The sequence below is a fragment of the Hemitrygon akajei genome, chromosome 3 (assembly GCF_048418815.1).
Source record: "Hemitrygon akajei chromosome 3, sHemAka1.3, whole genome shotgun sequence".
Classification (NCBI taxonomy): Eukaryota; Metazoa; Chordata; class Chondrichthyes; order Myliobatiformes; family Dasyatidae; genus Hemitrygon; species Hemitrygon akajei.
Genome location: NC_133126.1, coordinates 162624614 through 162648849, shown reverse-complemented (window position 1 = coordinate 162648849; position 24236 = coordinate 162624614). Strand labels below are relative to the sequence as shown.

Below are 24236 nucleotides of genomic sequence, written 5' to 3'. Positions count from 1 at the left end.
TCCCACTGCCTTAAAAAAGGCAACTCACAGGATGTTTGGAAGCAATACTCTGGAGACTAACAATTGCAGATTCTGAGTGAGGTGCCCAGTCATATGGATCTAATCAGTTTCTTCTACAGCGGTCAAAATCTGATTACAAGCAGTGAGCTCTGGAAGAAACTAATCACCAGAGTTAAAGTACAAAGTGAGTCTTTGAGATGTTTGAAGCAGTGGCAACTAATAAAGTGTAGTTATTGGGTAAAGTCATTTCGTGTGTTTTATCATTTCGCTGATAGGGCAGCAGAAGAGGGGAAAGCCTCTGTTAATGAGGAAGAAAATTTCAAAGCGAATACCAGAGAGATGAAGGATCTCAAAATGGAGAGGGCATATAGTCAAGATAACAGTGTAAATCTGTTGGTTTGCAATCAATGAATGTTCAATGGATTTTCAGACATTGAGGGAGTCAATACTGACTGAATCAAAGGATATTGGGTAATACTAGAGCATAATACCAAGGTGAAAGATCAGCCCAGATTTTAATGAATGCAAAGCAAACAGGGTCAGATGATCAACTGTTACTCTTACACTGTTGCCATTTTAGTAGGTTCATTAATGCAAATATTTAATCAGTCAATCACAGGCAGTAATTCAGTGCATTAAAGCATGCAGACATGATCACTAGGTTCAGTTGTTGCTCAAACCAAACACGAGAGTGGGGTAAAAATGTGATCTTTGACCATGAAACAGAAATGAAACTTCTGTTTTATTGCAAGTTATCTTGGTCATTGAATTTTCTGGAAGGAATTGTATTCAGAATTACTTGGACTAACCAGCAGAGGGCACACAGAATAAGTGTTTCTCAGCTAAGGCAGCAAAAATTTGTTCAAGTTGTAGAAAAATTAATTTTAAAAATGTGAAGGATAAAACATTACCATTTTATTTTTTTCAAACTCTGTACCCCTTGCACACTGGATGGCTTTCTTTTCCTCAATAATTGTTTCCAACTCTTGCCATTCCAGCTTCCTATATTTTCTGTGAAGTTCTGGAAACCTCCCGATTAAATTCAGATTGAGGCTTCACTTGCTGTTTTATTCCAACATTCTATACACAGTATAATAATAAGTTGCAGCAGCAGTAGAATTTAACAATCTTGTTTAAATTATGCATCGAGACTTCCACCTGTTTCATTTATTGTCAATATATGCTCATTTTACAAATCTTAAGTACATATTTGAAACTTACAAGTGGGATTAATATTGAAAGTAGTAATACATAACAGGCAAACTGGTGTTTGAATTAAGTATGTAAGAACCTTAGTTATGATTGGAATCAGTGGTGTAATAAGACTAGATGTTAAGTAAAACTCTTGGGTGCTTGGCACCTCACCACACCTTCCGTGAACACTCCAACCCTCCCCTCTCCAGGGGCACCACCAGCTCTTCCTTCCCCCACACTGCCACCCCAATCCCAGCTGTAATCCTTGCCGTGTTTTCGCCATTCCCTCTGACCTTCCCCTCTCTGAGACGGAATGTTCTGTCCTCAGTAAGGGCCTCGCCTTTGTCCCGCTTTGCCCGCACCTTAGTGAGTTCTGTGCCCGCCACAACACCCTTCTCTTCCTCCATCGCCTCTGTTTCCAAAAGAATTCCATTGATGACCCCTCCCCCATCTCCAACCTTCCTCCTGTTGGGCACCCTGACCTGATCTTTTCGTCTCGAATTGCCAAAGGGGATCAACTGGTTCAACTTCAGCACTCCTCACTCCTCCTTGAACCTTGCTCCCTCTGAACACAGTTCTCTCCACTCTCTGTCAATCTCAACTTTACCAGCGAACCCACAGATAAAGTGAGCACTGTTTTAGTGTGGTGAACTAACCTCTACCAGGCTGCAACTCTCGGGCACCTCTTCATACTGATCATCATTCCTCATTCCTGACCATCAGAAAACTGCCTCCAACACTGTCATTGACCTCATCAACTCTGGAGATCTCCATCTACTGCCACCAAACCTTAGTTCTCTTACCCCGTACTGCTTGCTTCTACCTCTTTCGATCTGTAGGCCTACTGTCTTTAACTGCTTCTACCCCACTGATTCATGTCCTCATAACTCAACTCCATTCTATCTCTCGGTTCAGTCCCTTGTCACCTACATCTGTGACACTTCTTAGGCTCTCGGTCTCCTCACTAACTTTCAATTCTTAGCCCTGATTGCCTCACTTTCACCATGGATGTCCAAACCCTATGCACTTCCATACCCCATTAAGGCCTTAATGCTCTCCGCTTCTTTCTCAATAAAAGAATCAGCCAGTTCCCCTCCACCACCACCCTCCACAGTCTGGCAGACCTGCTCCTCCCCCTCAGATTTTTCCTTCAGCTCCTCCCTCTTTCTCCAGACTTGAGGGGTGGCTATGGGCACCTGAATGGGCCCCAGTTATGCCTGCCATTCTCCAGGTCTTCGCCAGGTGATGCTCCCCAATTCTTCTTCTGCTACTTCTTCCCACCATCTCCTGTAAAAATGCTGTTCCTTTTCCCCAGTTCCTTAGTCTCCACTGCATCTGTTCCCAGAATGTGGCATTCCTTTCCAGGACATCAGAGATATCCTTCTCCTTCAAAGAACAGTTTCTCTTCCTCCACCATTGACGCTGCCCTCACCCACATCTCCTCCATTTCTTGAGCACCTGCGCTCAGCCCATCTTCCGACTGCATCTAACAGTGATACAGATCCTCTTGTCATTATTTACCACTTCATGAGCCTCCACGTCCAACACATCATACTCTACAGCTTCCGCCATCTCCAAAGGGATCATACCACCAAACATATCTTTACCTCTCCGCCTGGTTTATATAAAAAAAAAATTGCCCCTCCCCATTCCTCACTCTGGCCCCTTTCCTCTTCTCACCTTCCTCTGGGTTCCCCCCTCCCCTTTCTGCTATGTTCCACTCTTCTCTCGAAATCAAGTTTAATATCACCAGCATATGTTGTGAAATTTAACTTTGTGGCAGCAGTATAAAGTAATACATGATAAAATAGAAAAAAAAACTGAATTACAGTAGTATATGTATCTGTGTGTATATAGGTGTGTACATATATATAGACGTGTGTGTGTAATATAAAAATGTGTATATCAACTAGTAATATTAAATAAGTATTGCAAAATAGCAAAAAAAAGTTAGTGAGATAGTGCTCATGAGTTCAATGTCCATTTAGAAATTGGATGGCAGAGGGGAAGAAGCTGTTTGTGAATCATTGAATGTGTGTCTTCAGGTTTCTGTACCCCCTTCCTAATAGTAACAATGAGAAGTGGGCATGTCCTGGGTGATGGGAGGTCCTTAATGATGGATGCCACCTTTTTGAGGCATCGCTCCTTGATATCTTGATATGTTAGCTAGTACCCGTGATGGAGCTGACTAATTTTACAACTCTCTTCAGCTTGTTTCGATCCTGTGTTGTGGCAACCCCCCCCACCCCATACCAGACTGTGTTGCAGCCAGTCAGAATGCTATCCACGGTACGTCTGTAGAAATTTGAATGCTTTAGGAGGCGTACCAAATCTCGTCAAACTAATGAAATGTAGACACTTTCTTGCCTTCTTTATAGATGCATTGATATGTTGGGTCCAGGTTCGATCCTCAGAGATATTGACACCCAGGAACTTGAAATTGCTCACTCTCTACACTTCTAATCTATCTGAGGATTGGTGTGTGCTCTCTCACCTTACCCTTTCTGAAGTCCCCAATTGGATCTTTGGTCTTGTATTGAGTGCAAGCTTGTGCCGTGATGCCGCTCAACTAGATGATGTATCTTGCTCCTGTATGTTCTCTTGTCATCTGAAATTCTGCCAACAAATTATTGTATCAAAAGTAAATTTATAGATGGCATTTGAGCTGTGCCTAGCCACACAGTCATGGGTGTAGAGAGAGTAGAGCACTGGGCTAAGCACACATCCCAGAGGCGCGCCGGTGTTGATTGTCAGTGAGGTGAAGATGTTAATACCAATCCTCGCAGATTGTGGTCTTCCAGTTAGAAAGTCGAGGATCCAGGTGCAGAGGGAGGTACAAAGACCCATGTTCTGTAGCTTTTCAATCAGGTTCCTTCCTCTCCAGCCCTTTATCTCCATTTTTCCTACCTCCCTGGCTGCACCTATCATCTTCCAGCTAGTCCTCCTTCCCCTGTCCCCACATTTTTATTCTGCCATCTCTGTCCCTTGCCAGTCCTGATGAAGGGTCTCAGCCTGAAACATGGACTGTTTATTCATTTCCATAGATGCTGCTGGCCCAAGTTCCTCTGGTATTTCATGTGTTGCTGTGGATTTCCAGCGTCTGCAGAATTTGTCATGTTTATGTGAAGTAAAACTATTAAGGATTGTGCTTTTATGCTTAAATTAGTAACTAAGTTATGTATTGAAGGTATGACGCAAATGTTGATCCATGATAGAAATTTGATCTATTTTTGACATTAAAATTCTTTAGGAGTACTTGTTTGTGTTTAGTAGTGCTCCAAATTGTTTAAAATGCTTTGCTTTGATTACAAAGCAAAATAAGTGGGTTTTGGAAATGTGTTGGAACGACTGAACAGGTCAAAGAGAGAAAGAGACTTGTTCTGGCACTGAATAAATGGTCAGGTCAAAAGTCCAATAAGCTGCCCTAAAAAGCCATCTAGACATTCCAGAAATTCCCCCTCTTTAGATCCAGCGTCAACTTAATTTTTCCAACCTACCTGCATGTTGAAATGCCCTATGACTATCGGAGGGCTAACTCGGAGGAACAATTCTGACCGAGGTTAGATTCCGAATAAAAAATTTCCACACTTATATCACTTGCCGATCACAATATAGTTGTTCATTGGACTGCAGATGTTTAAATAAGCTATTAAACTGTAGATGTGCTGCCAGTTGATCTTGTATTCCCAGGCTGTGTAATGGTTACGAGCAAGTGAAGACCCTTTACACTGATCAACACTGGGAATGACAGAAAATTGTACCTCCAGTTGATTTCCATCCATAATCTATGGCTTAGGTTCTTTCCCAGAGCTTAAAATGTGCGATGGCACCTGTGGCTTTGTGCCAGTATTGCTGCAAGTCCGTGCTTTGCACACCCAAACACTGTCTTCAGTTTTAAGAAAAATAAGTTAGTAATCAATCCATCTTTGTCACTTCAGGCAAATGGGCATTGACTTCAGTTGCAGAAATAAAATAGCATTTGCCTCACCTTGGATAGCTTGATCGGTGTTTTTTTTTTCAATACAGATGTTTTGTTTTGGACTTGATGCTTTCATGTTAAAATGTAAGTAACATATTTGCTGAAGCTTAGCATTTCATTTTACTGAAAAGTTACTTTGATCCCCGCCGTACCCTTCAGTCCATCTCTGCCTGGTCTTTCCCCCACTGCCTCCCCTCCGTCAGTCTCTGTGATTCATCCCAATTATCAATAGCCATCAGTATTGTTTTTGTCGTGGACTGGCTTTCATGAACTTTAGTTCTGAGTGTTATTTATTTATTTTTTATGTTTGCATGATTTGTTCTTTTTTGCACTTTGGGTGTTAGACAGTTTTTAATGGTTTCTATTGGTTGTCTTTGTGGTTGCTTGTAAGACGACGAATTTCAAGGTGGTATATAGTATACATTGAAAATACACACTGAAGTTTGTAGTGTACTGTTGACTGGTGATTTTGCGATGCATGGCAATATTTAACCTTTTTGCATCTGTTCTAAGTCACTGAAGCAAATGAGAATTTGCTGATGATTCAGACAAATTGTGAAGAATTAAATTGTCTTCAGATCATAGCAGATTCAGAGTGTATACAGTGAAACAAAATTCAAATCTTGCTTTCATAACCCAATATTTTGAGTGGTCCTGGAAGAAGAGCTTTTCATTTCATTTTTCAATCTTTCTATGATTTTCAAATAAAGAATATACAAATCAGAGGAGGAGTTTGGCAAACAGATAATATAAAAGACATAAACAGCAATAATAAAAACAAAGTATATAATGTCAAAATCAAATAGGTAAAATATTATACTGTTATATATACAATGGTCAAAAAAACTACAACTCATAGCAATCATTTAAAAAAATGGAAATTTTATTGATAAAGGAAAAAAAACACTAAACTGAAACAAAAAAAAGAGAAAGAAAAAAAGAAAGAAAAATAAAGATTGGGCAGTCCAATTGAGGATAAAAAAAATTTGAAAAGAGAGAAGAAAAAACCATCCTTCCAGTCATCTCCGAACCTTCATGGATAAGGATCTTCCCCAAAGAGAATAAAGAAAAATAAATAAATAAAAATAAATTAAGTCACGTGAAAATATTGAATAAAGGGTTGCCAGACTTGTTCAAAATTAAAGTATGTATCAAATGTCTGGCTTCTAATTTTCTCCAAGCTTAGACATGACATAATGGAGGCAAGCCAATAAAAAACAGTAGGTGGGTTAGATTCTTTCCAGTGTAGCAAAATAACTCTCCAAGAGCTTTTTTTTTTAAAAAAAGAAATAAATTGGTGTTTATACTTGATTTAGCACTTTTGCTGTAAAGGACTGCTGAATCACCAACAAAAATTACAGTTATTTGAGTAAATGTATTCATTAGTATTTTTAACTGATTTCTTTTTTCCCGAGATTCCAATTTAATTCAAATTTTAACATTGTAGCAAATTTAAATAGGATGACTACTGTAAAAAAAGCAGGTGGTAAAATGATGCAAATCAGCTTGAACAGTTTTCAACCGAAGTTATCGTTAATTGTTTGAATAAAAAGCAGAAGCTTGTTGCACATGGTTGAATAATTTTTAAAGCTCATCTTCTTGGAGGTTTACGTTTTTCAGTTTAAACTGTAGCTAAACAAGCTGTGATAAATCTTTAATGTCAGTAAGAAGAAGAAAAAGTGTTTAAAATAATTTCAAGGAGGAAGATTAAGCTGGTTCTGTTGGCATATTGCAGAAAGGATGTTCTCTTTATAAAGAAATTTTGCCTTGTAGATTGCAACTCAATGTAATTTCATTAGAATTTCATATGCAAAGTCTTTTAACCCCATCTCAACTCTGCTGTTAGACTAAAAAATGGTTCCCTCGTAGGTTAAAATTGGCTCTTGGCCTCACAATCCACCTCTTGATGATCTTGCACCTTATTGTCTACCTGCATTGCTGTTGCTCTGTAGTTGTTGAAATTTATTCTGCATTGTGTTGTTTTTACCTTGAAACATCATGATGCACTGTGTAATGATTTGATCTGTACAAAAAGAATGCAACGCAAGATTTTCACTGTACTTTGATGCATGTGACACATCTATGATACATAGATCACATTTTTATTCTGCCATCCCCCTCCCTTTCCAGTCCTGATGAAGGGTCTCAGCCGAAACGTCGACTGTTTACTCTTTTCCACAGATGCTACCTGGCCTGCTGAGTTCCTTCAGCACTTTGTGTGTGTTGCTTGGATTTCCAGCATCTGCAGATTTTCTCTTGTTTGTGATTGGAAAAGGCAGTAGTTTGGCCTTTACTCCTGCTACCTTACAATTAAAAAAAAAAGTAAGAGCACCATAAAGACTTGGAGTAATTTATCCGGTTTTAGACTTGATAATGGAAGATGGACATCTTTGCCATGAAGTTGATTCGCTGAACTGGTTTCTGTGCTGAGTGTGTTGTCCTGTGAGGGAAAGGCAGCAATGTCAGCTTGTAGTCTGCGAGGTGAAGGACAGTGGGGCAATCACATTGTGATCAGTTGATTTGGAAACCAGCATTTAGATACTAGAAATATTAAACCCACCCGTCTGATGATGCGGAACACTATAATTTGGCATGAGGTCATGCACAAAGAACCTACCATTGATCTCATTGTTCGCTTCACTATTTTAAAACAAGAAAGAAGAGTTTGCATTTCTGCAGGACCTTTTGTACTTTAATGCTCCATTCTACTGTAACACTCGCTTTGCCTAGTGGCATGATCGCAGGGTGATATCCCCCCCCCCCACCCCCCGCCCGGCCAAACCTTAGCACAGTCATTTGGGTGGATGCTGCGTGTGGCGTCCCCTGTGTAAAATCAGTACCCCGAAATAACCAGCAGTACACATTGTGTGGTTAAACGATTAAGATTTTATATTTGACTATAGGACTAGTAGAGAAACAAAATATAAATTGGCGCCAGTAATCTCATTAGACAGGCCAGTGCACAAATCGTTGGAGCTCACTGATTTTTCTCTTCACTGATCCTCCTTCGATGATCGCCGACTCTGGGCTGCTGCCCTGAACCCAGGGCCCAGAGGGTCTCGCCACCCACCGTCTCCTCAAGCCACGTCTTCTCTCTTCATCCTCCTCGTACCCTCTCCCCAAAGCCCGTGCAAACTAACAGCTTTCATACAAACATGTCTGTCTGTTTGACAGAAAGAATAACATGTCTTCCATTTGTTAACACTGAATTCCAAAGCCCCATTACCAGTTATAACCCAAACATGCTGCTACACAAAGAACAGCAGTTAACATTACAGAGAAGCCATTTTATTATAAGCCTTAGCAACTAACATGAAAGAAGAAACCCTTTCTGAAGCAAATTTAAAGCAAATGCTGTACTTACTTTGGGCATCTCTTCCAAAACAAACTTTAATCAATTAATTCCACAAATCTCACAAAACAAATGCAAAAATAATGCTTTTAGCTTCCTTTTCCAGCAGCAGATAGGTTTTAAGTGTGCTCGAAAAGACTAAGAAATGTTGTTCTAGGTTGTAATCATTGTGGTCTTCAATACCTGTCGCAGGCATCTGTTTTCTGCAGGAAGCATTACAGCTGATAAATGTCGAGCAGAATAAATAAAATCGCATTGATGTATGAAGCGTATTTTGTTAAATCAAACAAAGGGAATGATGGAAGCTTTGTTTTTATTATAGTTTGCTGCAAGCAATAGCTTAGTGGCAAAAGCAATTTGTAGGACGTGTAGAACCAAAGTGTACAGTAATGTTGAGTCATCTTGGCTGGCCTGCCACAAAAGCCTTTTGTACATATGTATGCACGTCACGTGGGAGACTGGATACATGGAATCTTAGATGCACAAATAGGATAATGAAAATTGAATGGCACACTCCACTCTTCCTGGATATGCCTTGTGTGCCTCATTAGTTTTATTAGCTGCACTTAGAAACGCTGACTTGTAGCATTTTGAAACTGGAGTTGGAATATGCAGTTATTTTAAGCTCTTTTGATAGCTTATTTTCTGACTAAAATAGGTGTGTTTGCTACTCTAAAAATGTAATGTTTTCCCAGAGTAAAGTAACTGAAATGAATGCTTGGACCATACATATATAGTTATTGAGAGGTTTATGTTGCCAAGATGTAAGTATTGTACATAGTGTAATCTATTACTGCATGATTCTGATCTCTCGGTTTTTTTTTTATATTGTTATTTTAAGGTAATGAGTTGCTCTGATAGTATGGTAGTGGCTGGAAGTCCAGGTATGCCAGGTTCCTTTTCCTTGGAACCACAAGATACCAAAATGGAAAGTGATGGAACTTTTACAGGCTGCTGCCTAATAACCTTTTCTGGAAAGTGTTATGTGTCCATTGGGTGAGGGCAAATTAGTTTATTTTTGTGCTGATGACTTGCTCTGCTCTGACAGCTTTTGCAGCAGATTGCACATGAGCAGTGTGTATTTGAAAAGGCAATGACGATGACTGCACTCACTCAGGGGACTTGGTTATTGAAAGGGGTGGAGAAGGTTGGGACTTCTTAATTGGACCATAGGAGAATGGGGATGTGATCATGTCGAAGTGTATAGAATTATGAGGGGCATAGACTAGGTTAATATGCATGGCCTTTTTCCCCCCAAAGTTGAGAAAGCAACAACTAGAGGGTATGGCTTTGAGGAGAGAGACTTAATAGGAACCAGAAGGACAACTTTTTCCACCCAGAAAGTGATCAGTGCAAGGAATGAGCCGTCAGAGGAAGTGGGTGATGCAGGCAACATTTGCAAAGTACTTGGATAGATACCTGGATTACAGGGACATGGGCAAATTGGCACATTTGGCAGAGCCTGTTTCTGTGCCAATTAACTTGATGATTGGTATTCATGGAATTGTGCTTTTTAAAAGAGTAAGAGTGAAAGTTGGCCCTTTGAAGTAATTGGTGAGTAGGACCCCAGAACTGTATGAACTTTGTTGCATATTTCTTTGTATTACTTGCCTTCTAAATATTGTTCAATTGTACAACTGCCTGTTGAGCTATCACCATCTGACTAAATCCAGTCAGGTGGCTCAGCAGTTGCATTTCATAGAATAGACTTTTTTTTTGTTATCTGGGTGCATGCTTCTTCAAGTGTGATTTTCTTTCTGTTTTTTTTTTGCAGATTTCTTCTCCAATATAATTATGGCTTCCTTGGAGACATTAACGTCTGGGGTCCTTTTGTCATAATTGGAGTCTACTCTTCAACTTTATCAGCCGCCATGAGCACACTGATTGGAGCATCAAGAATTCTCTATGCTCTCGCTAAGGATGATATATTTGGCAAGTTATTTGAAGCTATTTTCTGTTTACGAAATGAGTGCATGGAATCAAAGCTGTGTTGAAAATTTAGTTGGTATTAAAGTTGCATTTTTATGCAAAATGTTATGCTTGTCTTGTGCTTTTTAGTATATGAGTTAGTACAAGCAAAAGAGATTCTGCATTCTGCAGATTTTGGAAATCCAGAGCAACACAAAATGCTGGAGGAGCTCAGCAGGTCAGGCAGCATCTATGAAAATGGAAAAACAGTCAATGCTTTTATCAGGACTGGAAAGGGAGGCAAAAGAACTTTCTTCCCCCCTCCCAATCTCCTTCCAGTCCTGATGAAGGATCTTTGCCCTAAACATTAACTGTTTATTCCTCTGCATAGTTGTTGCCTGATCTGAGCTCCAGCATTTTGCATGATGTTAAAAGTGTGCTGTTCAGGAAACTGCTTATTTAAAGCAGTGCTCAGCTTTAGGCAGTAATCATTACATATTTGCATTATCTTTTAAAAACTGTATGTAGATTGAAAAAATAAGAATATTAAGAGGGGGCAAAAATGTGTAACATTTTGGGAGAATGTGGGGAAAGGAATTTGTCATGTTGATATTAGTCTTTTACATAGATAACGGTATATTTGCAGTAAAAAATGAGAAACTTAGCAGATTAGACCTACACTTTGGAGATTAGAAAAATAGAATTAAGGAAGCTGATCTTATGGGATGCAAGGAAAATACTTGTCAAATCTTTTTTTTTATCCTTTTCCTGTAAAATTGCTTGATGGTCATAAAATGCTTATTCCAACAAGTAAAACCAGTTGTAAAGGTTAAACTGTGTTATAAATTTTGTGATATTTGAAAGGAATGTGGCCAGCTCTAAATGGTGATGCGAGTATTGCAAGGTCACTTTATAGCCTCAATACTGAAGTTTTGAATCAAACATGCAACCTTTTTGCTAGACACAAAGATAGGAGGGGGGGGGGGGGGGGAGAAAGTAAGTGATGGAATTTCTGTGAAATATCCCAAATGAGGACAATAAGCCAGGCATTTTTGTTTGAATTGATGAATTGGTTCCATTAAACTATTACATGTGATGACATACTGCCTTCCTGTGCACCTGAGGTGAGATTCTGAACCAGCTGTGATCACTTTTGATTCTAATTCCTGTCATTAACTATGATTATTTGCACTGTAACCTTATTCTGAATATTCTTCATTAGCTTTTAGCTTCACAAGGACCGTTGCCTCCTGCAATTAGTGGTTTAATCACTGGTAATAAATAACCATGAGGCTTTCAAAAATGCTTTTAACATTTACAGTAATGTTTCTAAATTAAAGAGTGAAACAAACATTGTTAATAATGACTGCAAAATTAATTTGGTGGAAACTGTTTCCAAAATTCACCATTTAATCAATTTAACCCATCTTAATCCAAAGTAAATTTAGAACTCACATTATTGAGCCATATAGACTACAGTCAAACTCCATTAATCCACAAGTATGGTTGTCATAGTAATAGATTTTCCAGATTATTTGATATTGAAACCCCTATTTTTAATTCATTATTTTAAAGGTGTGACAAAAAATTAATAATCAGAACCCATCTTGAATAAAGGGTTCAACATTAATGAGAGATTCTGCAGATGCTGGAAATCGTAAGCAACACACAAAATCCTAGAAGAACTCAAGTCATGCAGCATCTATGGAGGGGAATGAACAGTTGTTGTTTTGGGCTGAGGGCTTTCTTTAGGACTGAAAAGAAAGGGAGGAAGAAGCCAGAAAAGACTGTGGGGAGAGCGGGAAGAGTACAAGTTGGCTAGTGATAAGTGAGTGTGGAAGGTGGGGTGGGGGGGGATGAAGAAAGAAGCTGGAAGGTGATAGGTGAAGGGCTGAAGGAGGAATCTGATAGGAGAGGACAGAAAACTGGATGAAAGAGGAGGACAGGCAACAGCTGGAGGTGATGGGCAGGTGTGGAGAAGATGAGGGGTAAGAAGGGAACAGGAATGGGGAAATGGAAAAAGAGAAGGGGGAAGGGAAGAAATTCAATGTCCGTGCCATCAGGTTGGAGGCTACCCAGACGGAATGGAATTTTTCTGCTCCATCTCAGGTGTGGCCTCATTGTGGCAGTAGAGGAAGCCATGGACCGACATGTTGGACTAGAAATAGGAAGTCAAATTGAAATGGGTGGCCACTGGGAAATCCCGGCTTTTGTGCTGGATGGAGTGAAGTCGCTCAATGAAGCAGACCACCAATCTATGTTGCCTCTTTCCAGTGTAGAGTTGCCTGCACTGGGAACACTAGAAGACCCTGACAGGCTTGCAGAGATGAGTGCCAGGAGGGAGATCAGTGGGGAGGGATAAGTGGACCAGGGAGTCATGTAGTGGGTACAACTGTTTCTTGTTCAAAAGTAATAAATGAGATATCAGAGTTTATAATAATAAAGTGAGCTTCTTGATAAATTTACTGACTAGTAATTAATATTGCATGAAAACTTGTAATGAGCATCTTCAGATAAGTAGGATTTGTTTTTCTGAAATCCTTTTGCTGTTTCAGAAAGAGAAACTGCAGGTGAATGTGTTCATGCGCTAATACTTCATAAAGTAACAACAAATAACATTATTTTCCACATTTTAGGTAAACTTCTCATGCCTGCAAAGAAAACTTCATGTAGTGGAAACCCCTGGGCTGCTGTTCTGATATCATGGGTGCTAGTGCAGGTACTTCTGATTGGTTTGTTTTGATGTAGTCAATGATGCACAGAAAATTGAATATCTACAGAATTGTTTTTTTGTCTTCTGTGGGAGAAATATCTTTTGATTGCTGTTTGTTGAATTGTTTCAAGATTTGACAATCTATGAAACTTTGTTCATATGGAACAATTTGTAGAAGATTGATGTCGATCAATTTTCCACCTGGATTTTATTATGCCTCCTCTTTCAGCAACCAAAAAATAAATTTTATTTAAGCCAAATGGCAAACTTCAGTTACTGTTTGGCCAAAATCATGATTACCATTTAATATTTTAGGTAAAACAGATGAATTAGATTGCAGTTTTGCAGTTATAATATTTGTGTATGTGTGTGTATATATATGTGTATATGTGTGTGTGTATGTGTATATATATATATGTATATGTGTATGTGTGTGTATATAGATATAAAACGTACACACAAAATCCTATGTTTTTTGCAGAATAATACATTTTAATTGGTACTTAATTCCTTTTCGTCCCCCCAAAAAATTAAGTTTAAGGTTGCATTTGTTAGGCTTTTAGACGCCAGCCCACACAACACTTTCCCTTCCAACATGGCATTTTGAGACATCAGCTGTGTGAGAGCCATGTCTGGGTTTAAATACTGAGAGATTATCTGCAATGATCTTGTCATTAAATTTGGATCAATTGTATGAGGATCTGGACGAATTAACTCGATCTTTTTTTCTGTATGCCATTATTTGAAAGAAGCATTTGTGGCTCTGCCTCTGCCCCTGCCCCCATCCCCCTTCCCAATGGACATTTCTTAATGAATAGTTAGATAAGTTATCAAAGTTTTTGTGAGCAAAAGGACAGAAGGAAATCGGAACAGATGAAGGCCAGCTGGCCCTTAAATCTAACCTGTCATTCACTGTTCATGCCTAATCAGCCCCGCCTCAGTTTTCCTTTGCTGTATCCACATTGTCCTCAACTCTTTTATCTTTATATCTAAAGAAAAACTATTGATTGTCTTTTAACACCTCCATTGATTTCACTAACATATTTTCTTGAAATAGAGAATTACAGAGTTTCGCTATCCTTTGTGAGAAGAAATTCCTATGCATCTTTTTTACTGACTGCCCCCTTGCATGCTTGTGATAATTCTGCTTTGAGACTCCTACTGATCGGTATAATTCATTATCTACCCTGTCATGCCCCTTAGTATCTTGTATGCTTCAATCAAGTAACTCCGTATTCTTCTAAACTCTTAAACAACGGGCCAGACTATTTCACCTTTTTGTGATGGTACAACCCTCTCATCCCATGAATTAACCTGGATTATCTCCAATGCTAATGTACCCTTCAGGAGCCAAGTGAACAAGGAAATATTTGAGTAAAAGGCACTTCACATTATTAGAGGTTTAATGCTGCCAGAAGTCGATAGAATTTTTGAAAAATTAGATTAAAAAAGTGGTTAATCTTACATTTAATGAAGTAATTAGTCATCAGAGTGGGTCATTACCATAAAGAACACGACTCCTTTTGTGATCTATGTTGAAAGATAGATTAAAAGGTGTTGAATGATTGAAATACTTGTTTCAGATCATTTTGAGTTCTGATCGAACAATATTTATCAAATTAGGCAAGTGAATATCAATAACAAATTTATCTTGTACTGATTCCAAATTTAGATTTTATTGAAGGTTGAATACATTGCCAGTGTCACCAAATATGAGGGACTATATTAATAATAGGATATTTGAGATCAGAGGAAAGGCTTATTTTTTAGAGATTGCTAGAATGAATTGAGAAATCCTATTTCCTCACATTAGGAAGTTTTTGAGAGAAGGTATTATTAACCTACTCTGCTAGTAGGTGGCATAGAGTGCTGCATCTGTAGCACTGCTTTGTCATAGCACCAGCAACCCAGATTCAGTCTTGACCTTGGACAATGTGTGCTTGGAGCTTGCACATTTTTCTTGTGACCAAGGGGGTTTCCAGCAGGGGCCCTGAGAGCATGCAAAGTTGTGATAGGCTGAATGGTGGCCTCCTGCACTGGAGCTTCTGTTCAAACGTATCAAGAGTGAGGTTTTCACAGCGTCATTGGGGAAAGAAATGCATTGTTGTGGGGAGCGATTGAAGTAGAGACCATTGCTGCTTGTGGGAAATCTGAATAAGTGTTGAAGGCAGGGAAGGATGGCATTCAAAGGGAAAGAGCAGCACGATGTGATTAGTCTTGGATTATTCCTGTGTAAAGCCTTGTGCAAACAGTGATGCTGCTGATCTACCATCTGATGTGCAAACTTGTACACCTTCAGTAAAAGCAACTGTTAACGGCTGACTATATAATCAAGCACTTCTTTATCGGTGCCATTTCACAATAATTGCTTCTCACAAGGTGCCGGAACCACAGTCTTTGTATTTTGGTGCAGTAATTGAAATGAATGAGCTAATTCTTTCCTCCCCTCTATTCCCAGGGAGTGCCCAGTCCCTCTTCAGTCACTTTCCCCTAGTCAGAGCATTTTGCTGTCCCTGTGAGATGGAACAAGATGGTATCTCTGGTTGCCCAGTTGGGAAGTTAAATTTTCTGATTGAATGCAGAGATGTTTTAATAAGAAATCTTGAAATTTGCAGTGATAGAAGAGGAGAAAGAATTTATGGGTCTTAGGAGTTCGGTGATGGGCAGTAATTATCAGGTGGAGGGAGGCTACCTACTTTCACAGATCAGAAGTAATTCACCGGACTGCTGGAAGTGGCAGACTACTGAAGCCTCTCGGGATTTCAAGTCAAATCTCTTGCTTGTCCAATGAAAGGAGAATGCTGCAGCAGATTGATGGAAGGTTTAGTGACATTGCAATGAATGGCCCTGCAGAATGCTTATTTTAATGAGTTTGATCCATTCTGACCCTGAAGTGGAAAGGTATGATCGTTTCATGATACAGAGAGCAATGAGATAATTATCTGTTGCTGTATACAGAATTTTTCAAGCACATAAATCTTCCATGTGTTCCAAGTTTACAATGGAGCTCAGCAGATTTCTCCCCCCCAAGATTTTAGTCAAGAACAATTTGCATTTAAATTGTAATTGAAAAGCAAAAAAATTGCAGTTGCAGAAAATCTGAGCTAAGAACAAAATGCTGGGAGTGCTTGAGGCAAGAGGCACCTGTGGAAAAAGAAACAGGTAATGTTTCGAGCCACTGTTTATTTTGTTTGCAAGTATGATCCCCTTCTTTCTTCAGAGATCCACTTTAGCTTGATTGCTAACTTCCATATCAAAAGCACCCTCAACGGCCACAGTTTCTCCTTATGAGCTGGACGTGACATGTTATTAATGAAGGGAAGCCTGCCTGACCTGAGCTTGCTTCCATGAGGGAATATTCTTTTGTTCCCTCAAATGAGGAATGTGAAGAGATTTGTTAGAAGTGTATAAGGTTATAAAGGGCATAGATAGAGTGGACAGCCTGCTCGTTTTTTCCAGGGCTGTCATGGCTAATACTTGAGGACATCCTTTTAAGGTGAGTAGAGCAATGTTTAGGGGAGATGTCAGGTAGGTTTTTGTAAACACGATGGTAGGTGTCTGGAATGTACTGGCGGGGTGGTCGTCGTGGCTGCTATATTGGACATTTAGGAGGCTTTTTGTTAGGCACGTGAAAGAAAAACGGAGATTTGCACTCTGTGTAGGAGGGAAGGGTTAGATTGATTGTGGAGTAGGTTAAAATGTCAGCACATTGAGGACCAAAGAACTGGTCACAGGCTGCTCCATTCTAGCTCCAGCAAATTTCTTGGTCAGTATGGATGTGTAGGGCTGAATAGCCTATTTGTATGCCATAACACTCTAGAAAATATGTAGAACATGGAAGATTACAGCACTTGATAGGCCATTGAGCCTGTGATTATGTATTTATCTTGATGCCAATTTGTACCAATGTATATCCCTCCATTCCTGTCGTAAAAGCTTACATAAAAGCCTCTTAAACTTCATCAGAGTGCTTGATTCCACTGGTAACCTGCTCCCAATATGTGCCACTTTGAGGCCCTCTGTTAGTTGGTGTTGACCATGGATGTTGTGTCCCAGCTGTCTACATGATAAACAAGCCAGGGCAACACATTATGGAGAGCACATGTAGCAGGCTCCTCCTCCACACAGCTGATGAATCCGAAGGAACGGTATAGTTTGACACCAGTGGGGTCACGGGAGTTGCCAGTCAGAGTTGAACTCAATGCAGAGCTGCCTCTTGGGGACTACAGCTCCGGATTTTTCCTCAGGCTTTACTCCCGGAACTTTCCCTGTGAGTGGATATAGTCTGAAGGCGGCGGCAGCGGTTTGAGATCAAAGTTGTCTTCCTAGATGAGCTCCCAGCCACTGCTGACCAATTCCATCTGCCTGAAGTGACTGGTTTTAAGTAACCCACCTTTGTCCCTTCTCCTGTCAGTTCTGCCGGGGTTAGTAGCTAAGCCAAATGTGAAGGCCAGGAGCTGGACGAAGTTGATAAGTAGTGGAAGCTTTATCCCCACTACCACCCCTGCCTATAACAACTTTAAGGAACAAACTATCACCGCTATCCTCAACTACCCCCTCAGATCTGAAAAGCATGTCCTCTGGTTTTTGACATTTCCATCCTACCTATGCCTCTCAATTATAAAAACCTCTTCGGTATCTCTTCAACCTCCAAAACTGTAGGGTGAACATCCCAAGTTTGTCCATGTGGCTCATACCCTCAAATCCAGGCAGTTTCCTTATAAGTGTCTTCTGGCTGCTCTCCACAGTCTAATAACAGGGCAACCAGAACTGCATGCAATACTCCCACGTGTGGTCTCACTGATATCGCTGCAGCATGCATGTTTTTTACTCTTGTACTCTACTCCCTTGCCAATGAAGGCAAGCATGCTATATGCTTCCTTTACCACTTTATCCACTTGTGTAGTTACTTCCAGTGATCTATGCACTTGGGGCCCCCAGATTCTACTTTACCTCGATACTATTAAAGGGTTTACCATTAACTATATACATTTTCCTTTCATTTGACCTCGTGTGCAAAACCGCACACTTGCCCAGGTTAAACTTCTCTGCTGATATCTATAATTGTATTCCACTCTATTTTTTGATAGTTATTTACACTGCCTACAACCCCATCATTCTTGGAGTCATCCACAAACTTGCTAATCCACCCATCTAAATTTTCATCCAAGTCGTTGGTGTATATCACAAACAACACGTGTCCCAGCACCCTCCCTTGTGGAACACCACTGGTCGCGGACCTTCTGCTTTAGAACATTCTTCCAGCTCTACTTTCTGCCTTTTATCGGCGAGCCAGATCTGAATGCAAACTTTCAGTGCATATCCCATGCCTCTTGTCTTCTGAATCAACCCACCATGAGGAACCTTGTTGTTATATGGCCGGCAACAATGAATATAGAATTGAGTCAGGTTTGATAAACAAACATAAACATTTATTAAACTCTGCTCAACAAAAGTGAAAAATAAACAAATGACTAACTTAACCGGAAGTTGACTGCTACACGGCAAACAGCCAAACTCTGGAATAGTTCTTAAAGTGGTAAATTCAAACACAGTCTTAAAATGGTAAATTTGAAAGTCCAAGTGATTTATACAGTCAGTAAGGAGAGACTTTACTGCAACAACAATTTCTTTGAAGAAAACGACGAATCTGCTGATCACAGTTAAGAGATGCCTTGTCCAAAGGATTCACGACAGCTTAAAGGAACTGACATTCTGCTTGGCGAATGAACACTGCACAGACCTTCCTGATCTTACAGGGGTTATCTCAGATGCCGGTCACTATTTCTGAACGAAGATTCAATAAGGTCGGTCCTGTATTAAACCGCCGAACGACACCAACTTTACTCAATCCTTCAGATTCCGTACTTCGGTAAAGTCTTCACTCTCCAACTCGACTGTAAAGGTAAATCAAAGATGCAACAAACCAGAACCGGCAGCGATTGGTGAAACTGCCGGCACAACGGTTTTTACTCCTTACAATAGAAAGTAGAAACTCCACTTTAAAAACGAAACTGCGTCATGAGATGAACATGCAGCAAAACTAACTAACGAACTACCTGGAATTAACTGCATCACAGCAGGGGTTTTCCCTTATATACCTGTTGGAACATAACATCATGTGACCACACACTGGTGGGAAAATTACATCATGTGGCCTCACACTGGTGGGAAAATTACATCACCGCACCATCACAAGACACTCAATTACATCATGGTCATAAGACAGTCACAAGATACCCACGGGGTATGAAACACTTGTCAAATCCCTTAATTAAGTCCATGTAGATAACATCAGCTGCTATAGCCTGGCCTCATCAAGCTCTTTTGTCACATCCTTATAAAAACTCAATCAAATCAAGTTCCTAAAGCATGACTTGGCCTGCACAATGCGATGCTGACTGTCCCTAAGATGGCCTTGCCTTTCCAAATGAACATAAATCGGCATCCTCTGCAGTAGCTTCCCTACTACTGATGTGAGGCTCACGAGCCTGTAGTTACCTAGATTATTCGTATTTCCTTTCTTGAACAAAGGCACAACATGTGCTACTCTCCAGTCTTCTCCTGTTGCTAGTAAGGACACAGATCTTTTTCAAAGCCCCAGCAAACTCTTCACTTTTGATACTCAATACTCTATGATGATGGTTTTGTCACCCCAAAGCTATCTTGGCTAGTGCTGTGTTTCTCTGAATGGATTTTAGCTTATCCAAAAAAAAAACACCTTAATCAACAAATCTGCACCTTCCAGATCCCTCTCCAACATGTGAGAGTGAGCAGACAGAAGTCGTGGTACATATTGGCATCAATATGAGGAAGTTCTTTCACCAGAGGGTAGTGAATCTTTGAAATTTGTTGCCACAGACAGCTGTGGAAGCCAGTTTATTGGGTGAATTTAAAGCAGAAGATGATTGGTTATTGATTCGTCAGGGTGTGAAACATTCTGGGGAGAAGGCAGTAAAACAGGTTGAGAGGGAAATGGGTCAGTCATGATGAAATGGCAGAACAGACCTGATGGGCAAATTAGCCTAATTCTGCTTTTGTGTCTTATGGTCTTATCTATGAAGTTAAACCTCAAATTTCTTAACACTAACTTATCAATGCATTAAAAGTGAAGAATGGAGGTACTTCTCTTTCCCATATTCTGGATATGAAGAGATATTTATCCTACAAGTAACCATTGAACCACTCGACATTAGTCAGAAAGCCACAGCAAAGATAATTGTATATTAATCTCTTTTGCTTTGCAGCTACCTGCAGGGAAAGAATGCTTGAGTTTTTAAACAGGAATAGTAAATAAGCAACACACACAAAATGTTGGTGGAACACAGCAGGCCAGGCAGCATCTATAGGGAGAAGCACTGTTGAAGTTTCGGGCCGAGACCTTTCGTCACGACTAACTGAAAGGAAAGATAGCAAGAGATTTGAAAGTAGAAGGGGGAGGGGGGGAAATGTGAAATGATAGGAGAAGACCGGAGGGAGTGGGGTGAAGCTGAGAACCGGAAAGGTGATTGGCTAAAGGGATACAGAGCTGGAGAAAGGGAAGGATCATGGGACGAGAGGCCTCGGAAGAAAGAAAGGGGGAGGGGAGCACCAGAGGGAGATGGAGAACAGGCAGAGTGATGGGCAAAAAGAGAGAGAGAGAAAAGGAGAGGGGGAAAAACTAAATATTATCAGGGATGGGGTAAGAAGGGGAGGAGGAGCATTAACAGAAGTTAGAGAAGTCAGTGTTCATGCCATCAGGTTGGAGGCTACCCAGCCGGTATATAAAGTGGTGTTCCTCCAACCTGAGTGTGGCTTCATCTTAACAGTACAGGAGGCCATGGATAGACATATCAGAATGGGAATGGGACGTGGAATTAAAATGTGTGGCTACTGGGAGATCCTGCTTTCTCTGGCGGACAGAGCGTAGGTGTTCAGCGAAATGGTCTCCCAGTCTATGTCAGGTCTCACCAATATATAAAAGGCCGCACTGGGAGCACCGGACACAGTATACCACATCAGCCGACTCACAGGTGAAGTGTCGCCTCACCTGGAAGGACTGTCTGGGGCCCTGAATGGTGGTGAGGGGGGAAGTATAAGGGCAGGTGTAGAACTTGTTCTGCTTACAAGGGTAAGTGCTAGGAAGGAGATCAGTAGGAAGGGTTGAGGGGGCGAATGGACAAGGGAGTCGCGTAGGGAGCAATCCCTGCGGAAAGCAGAAGGGGGGGAGGGAAAGATGTGCTTGGTAGTGGGATCCCGTTGGGGGTGGCGTAAGTTATGGATAATTATACATTGGACTCGGAGGCTGGTGGGGTGGTAGGTGAGGACAAGGCAATTTGGAGAGGAAACATATTTTGCACTGCTTTCTCCAGGAAAAAATAATAGAGAATTTATTCAAAGATGGAAAAATTTTATACCAATTTCCCACATTGGGATGATGGGAAAACTGGATGGAATTAAACAAGGTTTTCTATTATTCATTTCCAGTTTAATTCAGGACAGATGGTCAGTTTTAAAGTGAGGCTTATTGTTTGTTGGTGATGGCAATTTTGTCCCTTTTGAATTTGACATAATTGTGACATTTATAAGTTGCAGCATCTCTTGGAGAAAAGGAGTTGCTTATTCTACCTTCACAACCACTCCCTCCACTACTGTCTTCACATCCTCAGCTTCAGTCAGGGTGTAAACGTACAAATAGCAGCTGGATAAGCTCCTCTGCTCTACAATTTTTGGAATGCAACTTTCCTAGGAATGTTCATCTTGTTAAATAAACAAAAACTTGGAAGTTTTTTCACGTATGAAAGAATTTTGTGCTTTGAAGACCATAAAACATGGGAGCAGCATTAGGTCATTCAGCCCATTGAATCTGTGTTGTCATACCATCAATGCTGATTTTTCCTTCTCAGTCCCGTTTTCCTGCCTTCTCCCCTTGACGAATCAAGAACCTATCAACTCCTGCTTTAAATGTACTTAGTGACTTGGCCTCCACAGATGTCTGTGGTAATGATTTCCACAGATTCATTAATCTCTGGCTAAAGAATTTCCTCCTCATCTGTTCTAAATGGATATCCCTCTGTTCTGAGGCTGTGCCCTCTGGTCTTAGACATACCTACTGTAAAATAAATAAATAAATAAATAAATAAATAAAAATTCCTCCTCACATCCACTCTATCTGCACCTTTCAACATTTGATAGATTCCAATGAGATCGTCTGTCCATCACCCCCATTCTTCTAAACTCCAGCAAGTACAGGCCTAGAGTCATTAAACACTCCTCATGTTACCCTTTAATGCCACATATCAGTCTTGTTTACTCCTCTTGACCCTCTCCAATGCCAGCACATCTTTTCTTAGATAAGGGGCCCAATAATGCACTCAATACTCCAAGTGTGGTCTGACATATGCCTTTATAAAGCCACAGTTTTCCAACCTTGTTCTTGTATGTTAGTCCTCTCAAAATGAATGCTAACATTGCATTTGCCTTCCTTACAGAAACCCAACCTGCAAGTTAACCATGAGGGAATCCTGTACAAGGATTCCCAAGTCTCTTTGCACTTCTCATTTTAAATTTTCTCCCCATTTTGAAAATAGTCTACGCCTTTATTCCTTCTACCAAAGTGCATGACTTCCCTACACTATATTCTATCTGCCATTTCTTTGCCTATTCTCCCAATCTGTCTGTCCCTCTGCAGACTCCCTGCTTACTCAATACTACTTGTCCCTCTACCCATCTTCGTATCGTCTGCAGACTTGGACACAAAGCCATCAATTCCCTCATCCAAATCATTGACATATAGCATGAAAAGAAGCAGTCCCAACACTGACCTCTGTGGAACACCACTAGTCATAGGCAGCTAACTAGAAAAGGTCCCCTTTATACCCACTCTTTTTCTCTCCTGCCAGTAAGGCAATCTGTCCATGCTATTATCTTTCCTGTAATGCTATGGGCTCTTGTTTTGAAGCCTCATTTGCTGCACTTGGTCAAAGGCCTTCTGAAAATCCAAATAAACAACATCCACCGACTTTCCTTTCTCTGTGCTACCTGTTATTTCCTCAAGGAATTCCAGCATATTTGTCAGGCAAGATTTCTCCTTAAAGAAACAATGCTGACTCTGGCCTATTTTGTCATGTGCCTCCAAGAAGCTCAAAACCTCAACTTTAATATTGCACTCCCAGCATTTTTCTAACCACTGAAGTTGGACTAGCTGGCCTGTAATTTCCCTTCTTCCATCCCTTCTTGAAGAGTGAAATGACATTTGCAATTTTCCAGTCCTTCGGAACCATTCCAGATTCTAGTGACTCTTGAAAGGTCATTATTAATGCCTGCACAACCTCTTCAGCTACCTCTTTCAGAACCCTGCTATGCAATCTATTTGGTCCATGTGACTTATCTACCTTCAGACCTGCCAACTTCCCAAGCACCTTCTCCTTAGTAACAGCAATTACATTCACCTCTGCCCCGTTTACCATTTCTTTGTCCGCCGTTCCCTGCTCTCCAGCATTGTTTTCCAGCGGCCTGATATCCGCTCTTGCCTCTAGTTCACTTTTTATATATCTGAAAAATCTTGAGTTATCATCTTTTATATTGTTGGCTAGCTTACTTTGAAAGGCAGGTGTTCAAACCATTTTCAGTTGACATGGTTAGAAGTTGACATGATTTTAACTTTGTTTGAAATATGATTATTTTGCCATCCATTGAACCGTTCTTGTAATTTAACCATAACCGGTCTAATTTCTCATTCTCAGGACTGTTCTGCTCGTGTACTGATGGTTGTATCATCAGTACTTATTATCTCTTTATTTATTGTGATGATGAGGTGCTGTTTTATGCAGCATAAAAATAGACATTTATTTCAAAATTACTTAGTTCCGTTTTTGAAAAGGGTGAAAAGAAGCTTCATGTAAAACTGTGTTCGAAATGGAATTCTTCACAGGTTGCTTCTGAGTCCATGAAAATCACAGCATGCCAGAGGACATTACCCAAGTCCCTATATAGAAAGTATTAAAAGACAGAAATGTGATGCAGGAGTATTTTTCCGTAATGTGGAGGTCGTAAAATTGATCAGTTGGTCCCATGTTTAACATATCTAAGAGAACCACTGTTTCCTTGTA

At 40.4% G+C, this 24236-nt stretch overlaps 1 protein-coding gene across 1 annotated transcript in view; it reads left to right on the top strand.

Annotated features, from left to right (window-relative positions):
* LOC140725572 (solute carrier family 12 member 9) overlaps window positions 1-24236 on the top strand; it is a 112164-nt gene that overhangs the window by 21790 nt on the left and 66138 nt on the right. The window contains exons 7-8 of the mRNA XM_073041191.1: window positions 10300-10457; window positions 13070-13152. Of these exons, the coding sequence (XP_072897292.1) occupies window positions 10300-10457; window positions 13070-13152 (241 nt within the window). The remainder of the gene's footprint in view (window positions 1-10299; window positions 10458-13069; window positions 13153-24236) is intronic.